The sequence below is a fragment of the Parasteatoda tepidariorum genome, chromosome 2, assembly GCF_043381705.1.
Source record: "Parasteatoda tepidariorum isolate YZ-2023 chromosome 2, CAS_Ptep_4.0, whole genome shotgun sequence".
In the NCBI taxonomy this organism is placed as follows: Eukaryota; Metazoa; Arthropoda; class Arachnida; order Araneae; family Theridiidae; genus Parasteatoda; species Parasteatoda tepidariorum.
This window is the reverse complement of record NC_092205.1, coordinates 44,676,463-44,697,994: the sequence shown is the minus strand read 5'-3', so window position 1 is coordinate 44,697,994 and position 21,532 is coordinate 44,676,463. Positions and strand designations below refer to the sequence as shown.

General features: G+C 27.5%; 2 protein-coding genes across 9 annotated transcripts in view; one reads left to right on the top strand and one right to left on the bottom strand.

Annotated features, from left to right (window-relative positions):
• The window catches only part of LOC107440486 (matrix metalloproteinase-17), a 71,618-nt gene extending 63,190 nt beyond the window's left edge, over positions 1-8,428 (top strand). The window contains exons 6-8 of the mRNA XM_016053424.3: positions 1,788-1,935; positions 5,295-5,558; positions 7,889-8,428. Of these exons, the coding sequence (XP_015908910.2) occupies positions 1,788-1,935; positions 5,295-5,558; positions 7,889-8,154 (678 nt within the window). The 3' untranslated portion in view covers positions 8,155-8,428. The remainder of the gene's footprint in view (positions 1-1,787; positions 1,936-5,294; positions 5,559-7,888) is intronic.
• Positions 8,429-9,761: 1,333 nt separating this feature from the next.
• Positions 9,762-21,532, bottom strand: part of LOC107440485 (E3 ubiquitin-protein ligase Bre1) — a 35,095-nt gene continuing 23,324 nt past the window's right edge. For 4 of the 8 annotated variants that reach the window (XM_043042663.2, XM_043042661.2, XM_071177535.1 and 1 more), the window contains 8 exons: positions 20,818-21,038; positions 19,405-19,489; positions 18,796-18,978; positions 16,411-16,539; positions 14,855-15,027; positions 13,626-13,803; positions 13,376-13,477; positions 9,762-11,455 (listed from right to left, as the gene is read on the bottom strand). In XM_043042663.2, the coding sequence (XP_042898597.1) occupies positions 11,279-11,455; positions 13,376-13,477; positions 13,626-13,803; positions 14,855-15,027; positions 16,411-16,539; positions 18,796-18,978; positions 19,405-19,489; positions 20,818-21,038 (1,248 nt within the window). In that variant the 3' untranslated portion in view covers positions 9,762-11,278. Of the gene's footprint in view, positions 11,456-13,375; positions 13,478-13,625; positions 13,804-14,854; positions 15,028-16,410; positions 16,540-17,804; positions 17,988-18,414; positions 18,500-18,795; positions 18,979-19,404; positions 19,490-20,817; positions 21,039-21,532 lie in introns of all 8 variants that reach the window. The other 4 variants (XM_043042664.2, XM_043042659.2, XM_043042662.2 and 1 more) reach the window with 1 other exon arrangement.

The window sequence follows — 21,532 nt, the reverse complement described above, 5'->3', positions numbered from 1 at the left end:
TTTGGGTCGTCGCGATTCTATTGCAAATATTTATGTATTTTTCATTACAGTGTCATATGCTTGATCATTATGGACTGCTTTCTTTACCTTGATCATTACAGACTGCTTCTCATAAATGTAGAACTGTTAGATGTTACGCATCACTGGGGGAGGGGCAAATTCAGATTGGTAATCCTAAAAGAATGTGATATGTCTTGCAAGATCCGTGAATGGATGGATAACCCCAAAGGAGCTTGAGTGATACTGGTGCAGGTTTCTCTGTTACAGGCACTTTCCGTTACAGATAAAACTTCGCATTAGTCAGGTGAAAGGAGTGAGTGCAAAAACTGGCATCAAATTTAAATAAAGCAACAAATAAACATCCCGTTTTGTTACAAACTGTGTAAACGGTCTCATCAGAAACGCCTGCAATGGTAATGTAGGTGTACAGAATATATGAAAGAGAAAGGAAGTACGTTGACGGCAGGTTTTAAACATTTTCTGTCAAAGAATCACATGAATGATGAACCACTTTCAGTTCGACACTCAGCAAATATGACACGATTTCAATAACGCGTGCGAATGATGCTGTTGCGAAATTGTCGAAATATATCAGAGAAATAAGGAATGACAGATAATTCACCATGATTTGCTTCCCTTATGTGCCACGCTTTGAAGACGTGCGACGTTTGTGCACCGATCGACGCCTAAAAAGTTCTATTTTATTTCGGTAGTTTTATGGATATGTTTAGTGGCTCCTTGATTTTTTATTACAAATTAGGTGAATACAGGTAACTTTATGTGTAGAGAAAACTTTCAACCATTTTTTTTTAAAAAATTTTAATGCTTCTATTCACTACTTTTTTTTTAAAACGCATCTTACCTGTATGTTGCACAATAAAAAAGATTAACCAACTTAACATGATAATCGTAAGAATAGTGCTAAGTTTTTACCTGTACAGATAGGGCCAGAATTACATAATTAGACCTTGATCTAGAAAGCGATAAGTAACACTGCCTTTGTGATAGCATTGAAGTCACTGCATATTTCTAGATCTCTTTGTAAAATTGGATTAATTGATTTGTTTATTTAAAGATTAAGAAATATAAATTTATGAAATAAAGGACATTTAAAAGCTAGGAAATAAATAATGTCTATAACGGCATAATAGTCTTTTAGATATCACAGAAAATAATATAGTATAGGGTTATTCAATAAGTTATTTAATGTCAGACTCTCTTAAAATTATGTTCAGAAATGGAATTAAATTTTTTTGTATTTTTATCATCATAACTATTTTACATTAAACTAATATTTCTTAGTTAATTCTATTTTGCTTTTCAAATTTTTTTATAAGAATTAAAGAGAGACCGGGAAATTTCCTGAGCTAAGGTAACCACCTCACCGATATATGAACGTGGCAGGAGTCCTATTTTTTCGGAGGGAAGGGGACATACGGAATCCAAATTCCAGAACAAATTTCTTAAATCTCCTAAATATCTGCAAAAAGGTTAATTGTTTTGATCTCTTTTCTAGTATTTAATACTCTGATGAATTTAAATAGAAGATGATTTATGAATATTTTCATTATTTGTCTGAAATATTGAGCGGGATTTATAGAGATTTCTAATTATTGAAGGGGCTTATACTCACTGTCCCCCCCCCCACCAAAGATGCCCATGAGCCAATAGATTAAAAAGAATTATAAACCGTTATTGAAATGCATGAATTTTACTTAAATATATTTCTCTTGTTAAGTTATGTATTGTGATATAAAATATAAAACTTTTTTGAAAAATTATTTCAGCACTTTTGGCGACTAGACATGAATAAAACTTTGAGAAGTGGTTATCCTGTGGCAATTGATCGTTTTTGGCATGACCTTCCAGCAGATATACAGCAGGTAGATGCATTGTATGAAAGACCCGGTGATACAAAAATAGTATTTTTCTCTGGTGAGTTTAATATTATTTCTTAAGAGAAACATTGTGATTTTCAAAAAGAAAAAAAAATTTTTTTTTTCTTAACACGTTGAATGATGCTATGGGGGTCACCGGTGACCGGCATTGAGTTTGTTCGTAGCGCCACAGGGGTGACCGGCTAAGCCAAGGTTATTAGAAACACATAATTTGAGTAAATTTTTAATGCTCTCAATCTTTTTATATTATCGTTACTTAAATGGTTTGAAGAAATTAATGCAATACATACTGAGAAAATCATTTTGCACAAACTGGCAAGCCATGTAAAATTAGCGTAGCATTCAACAGGTTAAGTAAATTTATACATTGCATCCAAACTTGGTGAATAAACTGAAATCGTTTGTGAAGACGTATAAAATTTAGAAAGAGAAAAATCTTAATTACAAATTTGATTTAGAATTACCCGATAAATATAAATGGTGCGTAGCATTTACACTTCATATAAAGTTATTTCAGTTTTTGAAAATATGAAAATATTTCAGTTTTCAAAAATTTCTTTTGAAACTTTCTTTGAAAAATATGTTAAAAATAGCTTCCAAAGTTTGCATTTCTATATTTCAACAACGTAATTAAAATTTTCAGGCGCATGACATAAATAAAATCGTTTGCTTTAAAAATCCCGTTACTTGAATTAGTTTAATTTTTTAAAATTAAAAATGGTATTTATCAAGTTACTAACTGGGTAATCAACAACTTTACAGCAATATACACAAAATGGAAAGAAAGTGAACACTCTGAATAATTTTTGAACTAATGATCAGATTTTCACGTTCTAACCTTAAATATGCAAATTAATTTACCTCTATGCAAATTAATCTATCGCTACCTCCATATTTTGAGATTTATGTTTATTTAGAGAAAGTACTTTTTTGTGTCAAATTTCGAAACTTATGGCCTTATATTCGGCACTGAATAATTAACATATTTAAGATCAGGTCCTCAAAACATTAAGTATGTGAAAACAGGGTGCGTAGCGTTTTTAAATAGTGCTTATTTTTTATTTACGTTTTTTAAAAGCCCTTAAAGGTGCTTTTTTTATTCGGGGTCTGTAAAAAGTGCTTAATTTTCTATCTTTTAATAGTAGATTTTTTCTTTGCCATATCGATTGTCGTTCTAAATTACAAAAAATGCATGATTTTCATAATTTTCTGTGCAATATTTATCAGAAACTAGTTATTTTATCATGATTATGTAAAGTTTTTGAATTTTATTGATTTTATGTTTATAAATTAAGAAATTTAAATGATAGAAAAAAATAATTTTTATTACTGCTCAAATCGTAATCGTTTCTTTTTTTTTTTTTTTTTTTTTTTTTTTTNTTTTTTTTTTTTTTTTTTTTGGAAAATGCATAAAAATATTTTTGAGTGCTTAAATAGTACTTAAGGTGCTTGTTTTTTGTTGAAAAATCTGGCTACTCACCCTGTTATAATTTGAATTTTTTTAAATTCCACAACTCTAGTTTTGAATTTATAAAAAAATATATCTTTTTATCAAGAATATAATTACAACAACAATGATTTTAATATTTTTTTTCTTCACTATTCAAAATTAGGAATTAAGAATATAATGAAACATAATAAAAATTTGTTTATCCAAGTCCAGTTAATCAACTGAAAATTAAAAATTGTACAGTCAGTTTAAATTTGTAGTTAATTATAATATGTATTTTATATACCTATATTTTATTATGAATATTCCCTCACATTCCTTGCATTCGGGTTTTTTTCTGTGTGATAATTTGCATGTTAATTGTACTGTATCATAATTTTTTCTTGTTCTGCCATAAAGCAAAGGCAAAAATTTCATTGCTGATGATAGTCCGCAAAAATGCTACCGGCTCGTTAATTACTCATTGACAATCAATCTTTACTATCATTTTCAAAATCTTCTTGTTGATATACATAAAAAACTGTGTCATAAGTTTGGGAATCTCTATTTTTGAAGTGTGCACATGTAATCCATAGTTTTGAATTTTCTATTTCGTGTGTTTAATGCGACAATGCCTAATTAGTTAAAAATTAAAAAGAAAGTTCTCATCGAATGAACAAGCCATGATCTTTCCTTTAAAAAAAAAGTAGAATAAAATAAAATAAAATAAATTACAAGGAATTATAGGAGTCGCCAGGAACATATTTCTAATTATATGTTTGTATACTGGATTATATATTTCAAATATCAAGTTAGGTCACTGGTCCTAAGGACCAGTAACTAGGTGACATTACTAGACTAGTACACATTTTCCCTGGTCTCTTTGGGCGTGTCTTAAGATTTTTCTTTAAGTGAAATGAGAAAATACAATACAGAGAATATGTAAAGTTTTTTTTTATTTCCAATGAGTTGCACAATCGGTCTTGCCGATAAGCAGACCTAATGCGTTCTCCACAGGTGGTATCCACTCTTTCAGGACTACCACAATGGGTGAGATACCGTTGGTCATGTTAATTTAGATGTCTAGTTTCTGCCACACTAGATGGCAGCACCGAGACTCTATTTGGATGCTAAAGTGCACTAGGAATTTAATTATTAGAAATGCTCACCAGGCTTCACCAGATCATTTGCTATCCTGTATGGGACTGGAGAAAAAATTTATTTTGGAGGATCCGCAGATAGTGTTTGATTTTCGGTAGGTGAACGGTCTCCTGGACTTGGTCTAGCCTTGTTCTGGGCCAAGAGGAATAAGTACCACCACAGGAATTTAATTTTGCCGGAAATGCCAAGAGCCAATAAGGCATTCCAGGGATCTTTTACATGCCGCATACGACATGGCTGCTGAGGATTTTCTGCATCCCGAAAATCCGGTGTCTGGGACGGGGATCGAACCCGCAGAATGAAATACACTATTTTGTATAAAAACAACAAACTGTAAATAATAAAACCAAAAGAGCATACCATTAATTGTTGGTCCGAAAGACCACTGATAATTATTTTATGGTAGTCACTGACTAAAGGACCATCGCTAATTTCGAATCCTGGTTATTCTTATAATTAATAAATAACATAATTTTTAATCATTACATTATTACTAAAAACTAATTGCGTGAAGTTATGACTCAGTGCATTGTTATCATATTTTAAATGCAAAAGATATAATTGCTTGGCTGTTAAGAATCTTGTAGTAAGCACAAAAATCAATTCATTAGATCGAAAATCAGAGTGTTCACTTTTTCATTTTGCGCACTGTGCATTATTTCCCGGCTGTTTTAATTAATTGCCATAAAGCGACATATTTTTTCATGGGACAAAAAGAATAATGTTTTATAAATAATTACTCCAATTTATTATATTGCATAATTTAGACAAAACTCAATTTCATTCGTTTTATATTCTCTTTATAGGTAAACTTTATTGGCTGTTTCAGGCAAACCGTTTAGAGCCTGGTTATCCCAAACCATTAACAGATCTCGGTTTGCCACCCGATTTAGAAAGAATCGATGCAGCTATTGTATGGGGGCACAATGGCAAAACATATCTTTTCAGTGGGAAAGAATATTGGAAACTAGATGAATCTGAAGGAAGAGTTGAACTTGATTATCCAAGAAAAATATCAGCTTGGAGAGGTGTTCCACAAAATGTTGATGCAGCCTTTCAATGGATTGATGGTAATATGGATTCCATATGTTCACCAGTCCTGCACGACCAATTTAAAGCTTTGTTGCATGTTAAAAGAGCTGTTGATGTATAAAAGATAGATATCGCCGCAATTTATGAAAAAGTTTTTAGACGCAATTTTTGATACATTTTATGCAACAAATTTGTACTTAATACTGAATAAATAAATTTGCCATCTTAATAATAATTAAGACAAAAACTATTACTAATAGTTACCGCAATGCATTGATCAAAATCAATCACGGTAATAAAAATAATTTTCAAACTAGTATAAATTGATATTTAGTATAACTGATTAAATTTAAATTAATTGAGAAACCAACATGATAATAGTCTACGACGAATCACGTAATCACGATAAGAAAAAAAAATTGCAATTTATTTCAAGCATTAATAAAAGAAAAGGTAAAAAAATTAAAATATCATCAACATTAACATTCTTAACCAATGCACTTAAGCATTATAAAAGCAAATTTTATCGCAAAAAAATAATAAAATATTCTAATTTCAGAATTACGTTGCTTAGAACAGAAAGTTTTTAGAGTTTCTAATATAATTTTACCAATACTGATCAACTCATAATAGTTTCAAATCAATGCATGGAAAATTTGTATTGACTGTTACATTAAAAAAAAGTATTAATTAGTTGATATCCTCTCATACCAATATATATTTCTAATTAAGTTCAATATTTTCTTAATCAAATTTTAAAATATGGTATTAATGATCTATGAATGAAAACACAGTGAATATTATAGGGCAAAACTAAGACATTATACTAATGGCCAGTTGTAGTATTTTTAACAATGACCACTTTTTAAAACATGTGGCCACTTTCTCAAATATTTAAAATTTTAAACGATTAAAAAAATTTTGATATTAAAGATGTGAGGCATTTCTTTTGAAGTATTTCTTAAAATATGGTAAACATTTCAAGGTTCATTTCTAGAATGAAAAAAAGAAAAAGATCTAACAAGAAGTACATTAATTTTTGAAGTGATACAAAATTCCTTATTTATAAAAATTAAATAAAATGCATACAGGTTACATTTTTGACGAAAAAGTGGCAATCAGACGGCACTAAGTAGACTATTTTTCAATCGCCATTTGTTGTAATATTTAGTCACCTTTGGGCGACCATACTTGCGAACCTCAGAAATTCAAATAGCCCGAGACTTTTTGTGCCTACAGCATAATATAACGATCAATACAATAAAAAGATTTTTTTACCCCTAAAAAGAAAAGTTATTCTACTGTTTTAAATCAGATTGAGTGACTGATTTAGCATTTTTTTTTAAAACACTACATAAAAACTTTTCTGAAATACTTTCTAACTTGCTTTCCCAGTCAACCAATTTTTTCAAGTTTGTTTTCACAAAGAACAGAATTAAAGCTGGCTTTTTGTTACATAGCTGAAAATTCTCTTACAAGTCACATTACTGTGAGGAATGGTTAATACCACCAACTCTTAACATGACAATTTTATGATGAAAGGGTAAGGCAACAATGCGGTTATTATTGTTTCTAATAACACTTGGACAAGCCAAGTTCACCAACCATTGGCCTTTTGAGAATTCAGTCAAGGTGCGTCTTTCATTTGACAAAAGAGGACCGCCAGGGTGAAAGTATGTCTTAGCTCCAAACCCCACGGATAGATGGCAGCACCACTCATTCGAGATGCCACTTCCACGATTTTGGCATAGATCTGAAGGAAAAATATTTTCCAGTTCTATGTATCCATGGAACTGATCAGCAACCAGCCACAGGACTTTCCATTCCACAGATTTTATAAGCATGAACTCGGTGAATCTTAGAGAAGTCGAAGACCGAACCCCAGTTCCCTCTGGACCGAAGTCTGATTTCCGAACCACAGAGCTATTATGACCAGACAATGCAGTTTTGTACTTAAATTAGGAAAAGACGATTTGATTTTGAGGATTATGCATTCCAATGCATAATATCCATGATTTTTCAGCCTTTGTCCATTAAAAATCATGACTTTCTATGACAAATTTCTACAATAGTCAAAATTCATGACTTACCAAGAGCGCAGATACTCAGTTAGCTAAAAAAAAAAATTTCTTACAGCAATGGTCATCCCGCATTCTGGCCAGGTGACCAACCGATTTAGTTTCTGTTTTTGATAAATTTAACAACACCAAGAAATCTATAGACCGCATAGAGCTCTAAATTAGATCTTTTTTTCCATGATCCCACTAATTGTATTTGCCTCTATTTATGATTAAACTACAGACAAAACAACTGCTTCAAAAAATTTTTAATGTTATTTTTTAAATGCTCAAATAAATTTTTATTTCAGGAAGTACTTATTTTTTCAAAGATCTCAAGTATTGGAAATTCATAGATGCTAAAATGAGAGTTGATAATAAAGGGCCATTTGAAGTAGGAAGTAATTGGTTCAAATGCTCCAAAACAAGTGTTGAAATGACTGAACCAATAACTACGCAAAGAGCTGTCTTAGCTGAAGCAGATACTGTGAATCAGAGTGCAGCATTTCATCAAACTTATTTATGTTACATTATAATATTGACTTGTTTGTTGATTAGAATAAATAGTGAAATATAACATTAAGTTAATCTACATGGAATATTTTTACAGTTTTGAGAAGTGGTGTTAGTGCACATATTTTGTTCAATAATTTGCCATCTTTTATTTAATTTTATAATGTCAGAGCTATTGTTACTACATATCATATTTAATCTTATATATTCGAATTTTGCCATGATTCATGTGAACAACTTCTTACATTTTTATTCTATTTATAACCAGCTTATAGCTAGCTCTGCTCTTGTTTACTTTTTTGTAACATTTTATAAAATAAAAATAAATTTCACAATGCTTTGCATTTTGCAATTATTTTAGATGATTAAGTTTTGATACAAAATCAAGTTAAATAATTTATAAATTTTTTTTTAAACTTTTAAACAGAGATTACTTAATAGCATATTTTACAGAAAAAAATTTAATAGAATAGTAATAGGAAAATGGAGAATTTACAGAAAAAAAAGTGAGATTAATTTGTGATAAACCATGTTTTTATCCTTCAAAAAAAGCAGTTTATAATTAACAAAAATCTAGTCCTACTAGGGACAGAGATGCTTACGCATATTGTAGGATTAGGTTTCAACATTATAAGAATTTCACATTCACCGTATGTCTACATTTAATTTTTTTTAAGGAAAAAAAAGAATTAATGGAACTTAAATAGAAAAATAATCTGTTAAAAGGAATGACACATAAGAAAAAAAACGAATTTTTTACAAGTTAACGAGACAAATTCATTTTCAAATCACCACAAAATGAACTATATAAAAAGGTTGTGTGAATAAAATAGATACTATACATTTTAATTTTTTTTTCAACAGAGTTTATATTGCTAAATGCAGTTAAGATCTACATTCAGACTATTTAAACAGCAGTAGATAGGAAATTTAGTTAAATTTAAAAACCTTTTGCTCAAAAGAAAAAAAATAATAAACTTTTAGGTGGAGACATTTTAATTTTTTAAAAATGCCTCAACTCCTTGCATTTGAAAACCTACTACTTCTATTAAATTAACAAAGTAAAATCACACAGGAAAAGTTGTTTTTGAAACAAATCCTTTTATGCTTCAATTTAACAACGGTACGTAAGAAGCCTCAATTCAAAATTTAATTACTTGATTTAAAATTTTATACAGATTATTTTAGGTAGTGTCACTCTCCGATTTTGTTACTTTTCAGCTCATAGTGAATTAAGATCTAGATATAGGCAAAAGAGAAACAATCTTTTGAATGCAAATTATTATTAACTTTCATAAATTATAGACAAACTTCAATTGAAATTGAAGATCAATTGACAGCTTATCGTTACTTAAATGTTCACGATAGGTATTTTTCTTTGTTTTGGCGAAAAAATACAATTTTTAATATCTTTTCTTTTTGATGTGACAAAATCTAATTTATCCATACCATGTAAGAAAAATAGCTTCAAAATTAAATTTTATTTTTAAAAAAAGCTGAAATAATATTGCCACTAGGTTAAAAAATATTGAAAACTTCATAACTCAAATTATCTTTATATTCACTTTGAAACACAGTGTACATTGCAGACAAAAAAAAAAGTTATTGAAAGACTCCATTTTTCATATCAAATTACCTATAAGCAAAAGAAAATTGAAAAAACTTGCTCACTTTTTAATTTAGTCATGAATATTTTTATTTACATAGCAAAACATCTATAAACTTTTCTAAAAAAAATGCACAATATTTGAGGTATTCCCCCTTACAGTCATGACTTATAAGTAAAAATAATAATTACATCGGCAATAAATTTAAATAATATAAATTAACGCTTTCAAAAGTCAGACAAAAATTTTCAACAGATCTTAAAGAAACAGCATTGTAATCAATGTATAATGTTTCACAATTAAAACAATGAATAACTTTTATATATATAAATTACCTCACTGCACATTTTTAGGAGTATAAAAACATTTTACAGGACAGAACAAATCATGCAGCACTAGTATTTTGATACATTGAAATTAAATCTTGAAGTATTTTGCTGCATATTATTAACAGTATAAAAACATTTTACAAGAAAAAAATTGTGGAATTAATATAACTGTGTGGAATTAATATTTTAATACATTAAAATAAAATACAAAAAAAAAGTTTGAAAATATAATTTATCAGATTTTTTTAATGCATATATGAATTTCTTTACATTTGATAGCATTCAAACATTTTGCAAGCCAAAAAAAAAAATTTTTTTATATTAATACAACATAAAAAAAGAAAAAACTTCGGGGGAAAAATTATATGAATTTCGAAGTAATTCCCTATAAATTCAGGAATATATATGTATATATAAATTTTTTACAAAACTGTAGTAATAATTTAAGTGAAAGGCACAGTTGTGGCCATTGTTTTTCGTCTATTTTTAAACAATGCCTACAAGTTTAAATTAATCATAATAGTAAAAAGAACATTACCAAAAATGTTAAAAATTTTCCTAATATAGAAGTATTGAATTAAATAAATTAAAAATAAGTCCCCCCATCACTATAGTAGTTATCATTTAAACATTTTTAATACAAATAAATACCTAATAATATACATGGGTATCAACATTTACTTAATTTTCACAGTCAATATTTTCTACACATATTCATATATCAATGAGATATACACACTTTGCTAAGATGAAATTTATCAGCATAAAATTCTACCCAATGGTATTTTTGTTACAAGTAAAACTTTAAATAAGTAATTTTATAACTTTTCCATCCATATTTATAATTGACAGGTTTTTTGGCCACTACTTAGAGTGTATTTGCAGTGAATATTTCTGAATTGCTTCTTACTGTGTTAATGCATAAAAGCATTTAAATGCACATGTTGATTTTTATAAACCAATTATTTTAAGATTCAGACACAATGATGCAACAATGAATGAGAAAAGAAATTTATAAAAGTATGATATAATGAAACATTTAACAAATAAATACATGTGTAAACACTGAAAATATTCCAAACGATGCATTATACACAGAATAATCCACCAACAACATTCTGAATTTTAAAACTTAACTCGTAAGTTTCAAATCCATACGATAAAAAAAAAGAGATAAAAATAAAGAATCACTGCCACTCGGTATAAAAAAGAATAGCGCCTAGGTATATAATCCTTACACAATCCGGAATATTTAGGCTAAGTACAAACGATGGAAATCATTAGCACCAAAGTTGGCATTGCATTTTGGACACTTTCGCTGCCTTGTTTCATAACGAGTCTTTAAACAATCAAAGCAAAACACATGGAAGCATTTAGTCAAAACTGCATCTTTCCTTTTTACTTTACAAGATGGGCAAGTCAATTGCTCCTACAAATAAGAGTTTTAAAGAATGAAAAAGAATTAATTTTGGATAGAACATTTTAATTATACACCAATATACCATTTTGTGAATATATTAGAAATTATCGAAAATTTGTCATTTTAACAAATCAAAGTCAAATTTTTTTTTTCTTAGTGTGAAAAAAACAAAACAAAGGCCGTGAGCAGGAAAAACATTCATTTTTCACTTTAGTAGTTATATAAGTTGTACAACTAAACTTAATACATATATCTCAAACTTAATACATATATTTTATATCTCCACTATAACATACTGGGATAAATGTTAAATTTTGATGTCGGTAAATCTATGGTATGCCTTCTACGCTATAGATTATCGAATTGAGACTTGATACAATATTATTCAAAAAAACAATTAAGATTTATTGTAACAGAAGAATCAGTTTTGACTATTTTGTAACAATAAAATGCCTCTGTTTTTACTGCTTATTCAGTTTTATGAATAAAAAAAAAGTAAATTCAAATTATTTAATACTTGATGCTCCATCACTTAAATAAAATTATAAGTATAGAGTGTTTATATAAAAAAGTGAGAATTTTAATACAATATACTTAACTCAAAGATGTCAAAAGTTTTATTACCTTACATTTAAAACTTTAATTAATTATAAAAATTTAAAACCAGTTTAAAACATGACATACATGTAATAAAAGATAGAACTCCTTACTCTAACTATAAAACATTATAATTAAATTGAAAGCTTTAATTGTAATGAATCACATAAAAATATCTTAACATTGAAATATAAATGCATTTTCATAAGTAAAACTAAACACAAAACTTATTTCCATTAATAACAGTATTAAACTAAAAAAATAAATACTATGAAAGTTTTAATTAAATGTTATAAATGATTTCTTAAAAAAAGTCAATTTTAGCAATTAACATTTTATTACAGGACTTGTAGAGGATCAAAAAAAAAAAAAAAAAAAAAAAAAAAAAAAAAACAACATTGTTAAATCAATAATAACCAAACTTCTTTTAAAAAGAGTAAATAACAAACTTAAAAAAAAAGCATAATTTGCTCTATGTATGTACATTTGAGGCAGATTTTATCACAAGAGAATAATAAAATATATTATTCTTAATTTATATTTATAAAATATATTATAATTAATTTTGTCCAGAACAGAAAGTTTTAACAATTTCTAGTATAATTTTATTAATGGAGCACTAAACAACTCATAATAGTTGAAAGATCAATGAACAAAATTTTTTTATAGTATTGTTGCGTAAAAAAAATAACTATCCAGTAATCTAGTTAATATTTCCTCAGACTAATATTTAATTGAAATTTGTAATTGAGTTTTAGACTTCTTTAACCAAATATTATTAAATCAGGGTTTTAATAATTAAAAATAAAAAGACAGTGAATATGCAGTTGAACATTTTTGCTAGAAACTTATTTAGTAGATGATCCTTCAATTTCCCATAAAAATATTTAAACATTGATTGGAATTGATCATTTATAAAATGAAAAGATATGAATCATTTGCTCTATTCCATAAGAGATTTGTTAAGGCATTTGTGGAATATAATAAATAAATGTATGACCCCTGAATTCAAGTCATAAAAGTTGTTAAAGGGTTTTTTTTTTTCTTCATAAAATGACTGGATTCTCAAAAAGTGAGAAACAATAAATACTGTAGTAAGGCTATATGACTGTTGAAATGATGTGCATAATTAAAAGTTAATAAGTTTGAATTATTGGTTCTTTCATTGAGTGTTGGATCAAAAATCCAAATATTTTAAATTGAGGATTTTAAAATTTGTATTCGTAGAAAATGAGAAGCTATGATTATGTACAAAAATCAGAAAATTAGGAGAAAAATTAAGAATATCAGGACAAATATAAATTCTGCAAAAATGAAGTTTTGAAAACTTACCTTGTATTCTCTAACTTCTTCTGCCAGCACTTCATCAGGAGTAGTAGCAAGTTCAAACCTCTTCCCTCTTTCCACTTTTCTTCTTAAACTTATTATTTCCTCCTGTTACACATTTAAATATAGAAAAAGGTTAATAGAGTCACAAAATAGAAAAGAATAAGCAATTTGATAAAAAAAATTTTTTTTTGGTTTAATCTAAAGCATAATGGATAAGGAAGTTTTCTAAAATAAGAATGTAAATTAACTGTACCTGTAATCGTTTAGTTTTAAACGCTTCTTGCTGAACAGCACTAGTTTTTTCAGCTACAGCAGCTTGAGCTTCTTTAAGATGTGATAAGTATTTTTCAAGATGCAACCTTAGATCTGCAGCCGATTGAGCACTTTCAATAGATTTTCGTTTTTGCATTTCAGCAGACTGTTGCCTTAGGCTTAAAAATTAAATCATTAACGAATTAGCTTTAAATTTCTAAGCTCAAATCAGTCAGGAAACTATTTGTCACCTTAATATCAAGTAGAACAAGTTTTAAAGCCAATACCTTTATTACTTCACAGCTTGAATATTCAAAATGGCAGTTTTATACTTTAGGAGCAATAATTTAATTTTACTTTAACGCATAATGATTTATTTTTAAAAATTCAGTTCATATAATCTAGCAATGTAATCCTAACAAAATATTTATAAAACAACTTTAATATTTCATAACTTTAATATTTAAAAAACAAAATTGACTTTTTCATAGCTAAGATGAATTTAGACCGATTTGAAACAGTCAAGAGCAATTGCAGTAACAATCACAAAATTGCATTTAATTTAAAACATATCTTTTCAGAATGCAGTATTTGTTGAAAGAAAAAAATATATCTCCAAATAAGAAAAATTATAATGTAAACTAGATACAATCTGGTATATCAATGAAACATTTAACATCTGCTCTCATTATAACTCGCCAATCAAATTAATTATGTGTTTCTTTTTTTTCTCATACTAAGACATTTACTTCATGATTCACATAACTTTAATACTATCAGAAGTTAAATTTTGAAAATAAAAAAGAATTTTGATAACGATGGCAAGCAGTAATAGCATTTCTAATTTTTCATAACTTAGAAGTGAAAATTAGTTCTGAAGCAAATAAAAAGAAAAATAGTAAAAAGGAGGGGGTGGGCAACTTTCTATGGAGAATTTTGTTCTTTGAAAAATAAATAAAATAGAATAAGATTTATTTTTTATAACTCCAAGTATTTTATATTATATTTGCAAAACTGTTAAGGTATTTTGTTAAGGCTGAAATCTCACCAATATTTTTTAATACTAAGTTTATCTCTCAACCTTAGGCAATAGTCATAACATATTAGTTAATCTGCATTTCTTGTTTCCAAAAATAATATGTAAATTATTTTACAATGCATAAAAAATGGCTGAATGTAATTATTTTTACACAAAAACTTATATCGTTTGAAAAAAGTAAAAACTTATACCTTAATTCCTTCTCTACAGTTGCAACATTTGTTTGAAGTAGTCTTTCTTTTTCTTCTAACTTTCTCACCACTTGGTTTTGGGCATCCACTTGATTTTTTAAGGTGATCACTTGCTCCATAAGCACACTTTTCTCTTCCCTCAGCAATTTATGGATTTGATTGGATTTTATCCTCTATAGAATTAAATATTAGTTGTAGTATTTTTAAAATATATCAAGAATACAGATGTGTGTCAGATAAATACAGAGTGAGTAGGATATTTAATTTTAAGTTATTTTTTAAAAACATGTATTTCATTTGAATTAAAATAAATAATTTATTTCTTAATTTAAACAATTACAGTCGAACCTCGCTATCTCGAATCTCGATTTCACGAATTTTTCGATATCTCGAAGGAAAAAAAATCCCTTCAAATTTCCTATACACTCAATGTTAAAAAAAACTTGATTTCACGAAATTTTTTTTCTAATCCCTCGATAACTTGAATTTTTTTTTTCTATAAATAGTGAAGATTTTTTTTCTAAAATTAAAAAAATATTCCATAAAAATAAAAAAATTTAAGAATGGCTGACAAGGCATGGAATGATGCGTCTTCCTCTACGATAATGAATGTCTTCAAGAAGTCTGGATTTATTTAAGATCACCAAAGTAGTCAAACAATCAATATCGTGAATTCTACTGGAAACTACACCGAAAATGATTGGAACACATTGACTGGACTCATGAAGCTTGATGACATGGAATTTCATGACTTCGTAAACGTAGATGATGCAGTAACAGTGATGCAGTCAGTGGGATGACAATAATATCATCGCTCAAACGAAAGCTTCTTGTGAACTATCAGAAGAAGAGGATGAGGAAATCGAAGATTTAGTGATCACAGTGCTCGAAGATATAGTGATTAGGTTACTAACAAACAATCACTTTCTGCAGTGGACACTGTAAGGAGATTTATAGAGAGGCAGCCGAATATGTCAGAGGAGACATTTAAAGCTATAGCCCACTTAGAAAGTGTTATAGACAAACTTTCTTACACATCTCTACAGCAAACAACAATTGAATCTTTTTTTTAAGTGAAAGCGTAAAAAGTGTTTTTAGAATAAATATGGAATAGTAAATAAGGCATGTAAAGAGCATTTTTCTTTACTCTACCATCAATAACATGCGATTTTCGATATCTCGAATTTTTTCTCCTCTCCCTTCAAGTTCGAGATATCGAGGTTTGACTGTATTAGTTTTTCATAATTTCACAACAGAATGGGTAAATCCTACAAAGTTAAATTGAACTCTATTACTAAATTTATCAATGTATTTATAATAAAATATGCTAATAATTATGGTTATTAATGACTTGATTATTAATCAAATTAATGGAGCACAACTTACTTAAAACTATAAAAAATAAAAAGGAAATGATGATAAATTCAATTTTAAAAACCCAGTGGGTTAGGTTTTATTCTAGGGAAAAGAAAAAAAAACTGCAATTTTTTTAAAACCCTGCACAAATATGACATTAATCTAGTTTGACAAACTGGTAATGATCAAAAACTAGTTACCTCTGACATGAGTTTGAAGTTTGCATCATCTTTTTCCCGCAGTTGCTGCATGAGTCGAAGATTTTGTTCTTGCATATCTTCAAACGCTTGTCCTGTAATGTCCATTTCATTCAATAATGCTTCCTCTTCCTAAAAATGATAAACATTTTCACAATCATCAAATTTTCTTAAGAAAGTAAATAAATAAAACCCTTAGTAAAAAGAAATTTTATTTTAGTTCATTCATGGAAACTGTACAAGTGAAAAATATAGCAATTTAAATAGAATGTAAACTATGTTTATAAACAGTGCTAATATGGAAGTAAACTGCTAGTACTGTAGTGAAAAATGCCTGTAATGTCTACAAAAAGATCAGAATGGAGTCTAAAACATGATACATAAAACATAAGTAAATAAACAAATGCATATTTAGATTGAAGCACATAGAGATCAACATCATGTTGCAATCAGAGTGCACTAAAAATAATACAACCAATGATTTATTTTTAGATTATTAGAGTTAAAAGTTTGATTAGAAAAAAAATATATTAATTTTTTAAAGCTAATTTTTATGATACAAAATTAAATGCAAACATTATTTATTTAAAACAGTTCATTCATAATTGGTTAATTTGTTTTTACACATAATTATATCAGTTAAGGTCACTTTTTATTAACACTAAATTTTATCCATCGATCCCGTTTTCATGACACACAAAAGTGGCATTTCTAGACCAAAAAGAAAAATGACACTGACTAAAATTTAAATTGTTTGCGAAAAATCATGTACTTTCAATATGATTTTCAAGTCAATGACGGTGACGACCAATCCCCATGTACGACCATTTTACTCTGAAAGAGTGGTCGCTCCCGAGAGGTCTCACTCTATATTATTACGCTAAATATTATTATAACATTAATATATACATTACATATTTATTACTACTATATATTACTTTAATTTTGTCTGATTCTGTAACATTTGATGTCAGTTAGCATTAATGACGATGGTAAAATACTGTTTACTTAAACTAAATGTTAGTTCAAATTTTTCTGAAGAAAATTTTTTTTTAAAACTGATAAATTATTTCCATAATTTTATAAACATAATAAATAAGAATATATTAATATGGCAAAAAATTGTAGTATATATTGTACAATTTTTTTTCAGAAAAAATATAGGACTTAGATATGTCAGTCTTAAATTAATTCTTCTTCTTTGATTCTTTTGGATATTTTAGTTAAATTTCAAGTCATATCCCGAAATTTTAAAGATTGAGAAAAATTCCTGACGTTTCCCTATTTAAAGGACACCTTGTAAATATTGCATTATATTTATTTAATACTAACTATTATTTTACAATAATATAAAATTCAATTTGTGCAAAACTCTTTTGGATTAAAATAAAAAATACTTGTTTCTGTGATGCAAGAGTTTTTTGCAAAGTTTGAAGCGAATCTTCTAAAGCCTTGATTTTCTTCAAAGCTTCTTCATCTGCTAATTTACGCCGTTCTTTTCTTTCGTTATCCAAATTTTTACGTATCTGATTTCGTAATTCTTCCACTTCTGCTCTAGCCTTTTTTTCAGCAGCCATCAACTAAAAATATAAATTAAAAAAAACAAATGAATTTATCATTTCAATTTTTAACAATGATGTTTTACTCTTGAATAGTATATTTAATGTCATTACATCCACAAACTGTAACAAACATTGCACGGGTGGTGGGTCAACTTCTACCCACTACTTCTCTAGGAAGATCATTTTACAAATATCTTTAAAAAATTGTAAACTCAAAAATTACCTTAATTTTAAGAGAAACTTAAAATAATATGTTAACTAAAACTGTAATACTACAGATTTGCTGTTGCATGCATTAGATAAACATTTTCATAAAAAATATTAAGATAACAGCATTTTTTAATACACACAGATGTGGTTATTTGCTACCACTTAAAAATATTAATTAAAAATAAAACATTCATTTAAAAAAGGCTTTAGAAATCAATAAAAATTGAAAACTTACTTGAGCTTTATCTCTCTGTTCTTTTGGTGCCCCTTTGTACATATCTAAAAGCAATTTTAATTCTCTTTGGGCTTCTTGTGATTTTCTATGATAAATAACAATAATTATATTTTAATAGCTCTATTATAATTAACTCGTAGAATTTTTATTAAACATATTTTTAATATTTTTTTATTATTATTTTGTATTAATTTGGGTCAAAATAAGAGATANTTCCTGTCATATCCCTAGATTTTCCAGATTGAGCAAATTTCCTGACGTTTCCCTATTTCAAGGACACCGTATAAATATCGCATTAAAATTATTTAATACTACCTATTATTTTACAATAATATAAACTTCAATTTGAGCAAAACTTTTTTGGATTAAAATAAAAAATACTTGTTTTTGTGATGCAAGAGTTTTTTGCAAAGTTTGAAGAGAATCTTCTAAAGCCTTGATTTTCTTCAAAGCTTCTTCATCTGCTAATTTACGCCGTTCTTTTCTTTCGTTATCCAAATTTTTACGAATCTGATTTCGCAATTCTTCCACTTCTGCCCTAGCCTTTTTTTCAGCAGCCATCAACTAAAAATATAAATAAAAAAACAAATGAATTTATCATTTTAATTTTTAACAATGATGTTTTACTCTTGAATACCATATTTAATGTCATTACATCCACAAACAGTAACAAACATTGCACGGTGGTGGGTCAACTTCTACAAACTACTTCCCTAGGAAAATCATTTACAAACATCAGTAAAAAATTGTAAACTCAAAAAATATTTTAATTTTAAGAGAAACTTAAAATAATATGTTAACTAAAACTATAATACTATAGATTTGCTGCTGTATGCATCAGATAAAAAATTTTATAAAAAATATTAAGATAACAGCATTTTTTAATACACACAGAGGTGGTTATTATCTACTACTTAAAAATATTAATTAAAAATAAAATATTCATTTAAAAAAGGCTTTTGAAATCAACAAAAAAAAAAAAAAACTTACTTGAGCTTTATCTCTCTGTTCTTTTGGTGCCCCTTTGTACATATCTAAAAGCAATTTCAATTCTCTTTGGGCCTCTTGTGATTTTCTATGATAAATAACAACAGTTGTTTAATACCTCTATTATTATTTACTCTTAAACTTAGAATTTTCATTAAACATATTTTTAATATTTTTTTATTATTATTTTGTATTAAGTTGGGTCAAAATAGGAGATAAATATTATATTTTGAGTTTTATTAATTTATTGTTATGAAATACAGCAACAAGCAACGACTGTCCTCTTCTGTGTTAAAGGTACAATGTTCCAAACATGGTTTACTCCCAAACAATTAATTTTCAAATTTGCACTTATTTAAATCTAAAAGAAGCAGTTAGGATTAATGCATATTTATTTCATCAAATTCAAATAAGCAATGGAAAAGATTATGCTGACTTAAAAAAAATAATGATAAATACTTGAGGAAAAAAAACTAAGAAAAACAAAGTCTTACAACCTTGTTCATATGCACATAACAAATTACATTAGAGTTAGAGATAATTGAAATTGTGAACTTTTTTTTGGTAAATGAGACTTAACTCCTAATGAGACCTTAAATCAATGAAATTTTCAGAAGGATCCAAAAACTTTGAAATTTGTACCAACTGTTCTTCAAACCAGGCTTCGCCTCACCACATCATCGCATGTCTGGGGCTCACCAAACAGGATTTAGCAGATGATCCATTGACGGTGTTGGATTTTTTGAGGGTGTTTAACATCATGGACCTGGTCTAGCACTGCTGGCCAAAGGGGGTGTGCAACAACAACAACAGACTTTGTTTAAGCATGCAGCAATTTCACACTGTAGCACCACATTAAAGTTCTCTTAAAAATTTCATTAAATAAACTTTTTCATCACATTGATAATGCAGGTAGGTTCATGTCTTTAAAGAGCTTTCAACAGAAAAAAACTAAATGTTTCTAAATGATGAAAAATTGTTTTCCTTTTTTCTTTTTGTTCTTTTCATTTAATGATAAGTCATAAATCTTATTAAAGATTAATTTCAAATCTTACCATTTAAGTTGCGTGGAATATGTGCAGAACAAATAAAAACATGTTAAAAAAAAAAAAAGGTTTGAGTTAAACACTAGCAAAATAAAGCTGTTTTTTACATCTGAAAATAGTACTTAGAATTGGAAAATTAGATCAAAAGTTAATAAGAGTCCTTTTCTTTTCATTAAGTGTACATAATTTAAAAAATAAAATGGGAGAACATAATTAAGCTATATAATAAAGCAAATTATAAATTACATATGCAAAAAATAGATCTGTGTTGAGAAACTTCATAGTTTATTGGATATAATTCCAGGTAAAATGTTACTTATTTTAATTGAATGTTGATTTTTTATTGACTTTTAATCAAATTTTAACTCACTTTAATTGACTTTTAAGGTCTCTAATTATTTCAGCATCTGATTTTCCTTTTTCTTTAATATCTGTTTCTTCGTCTCGGCAACTGTCATCATCTTTTTCTTTTTTAATCACTACTTCTTCTTTGATGGTCACATTTGATGGAGGATTATTAGACAGTCCAGAAGGAGTATCGGTGGGTTCTTCTTTTATATGTTTAACATGTTCGCTAGCATTGGCTAAAGGCTGAATTAAGAATCAAAACAGAATTAAAATATAGCTTAAAAGTTTAGAAATACATTACATCAAAATAAATATTTTCTTCCAAGATTTACATAATCTAAGAATACAAATAATTTATACATTTAAAATATGTAAAATATGGGGGAAAAAATTTCATTAAAAATTAAAATTTCTCACAAATTAAACAGCAGATAAAATATTTTTCAAGTTATCTTCTTAATAATTTTTAAGGATTTATATGGATTAACTTAGAAAATATTTAAAAAATCGTATAAGCTTTCATGTTAAAAGAAAAAAAATTGAATTATTATTTAAAATATTAAAATTTAGTAACTTGCAATAAATATAATTTGAAGTTTTATACAGTACAACAAGTTGGTAAGCTAATAACTTCAATCAAAAACTTAAAAGTTTTTCAATTTTACAATTTTAAAGCATGCATATAAAAATATTAAGTTTTCATTTGGGATTTTTTTAAAAATAATTCTAGCTTTGAC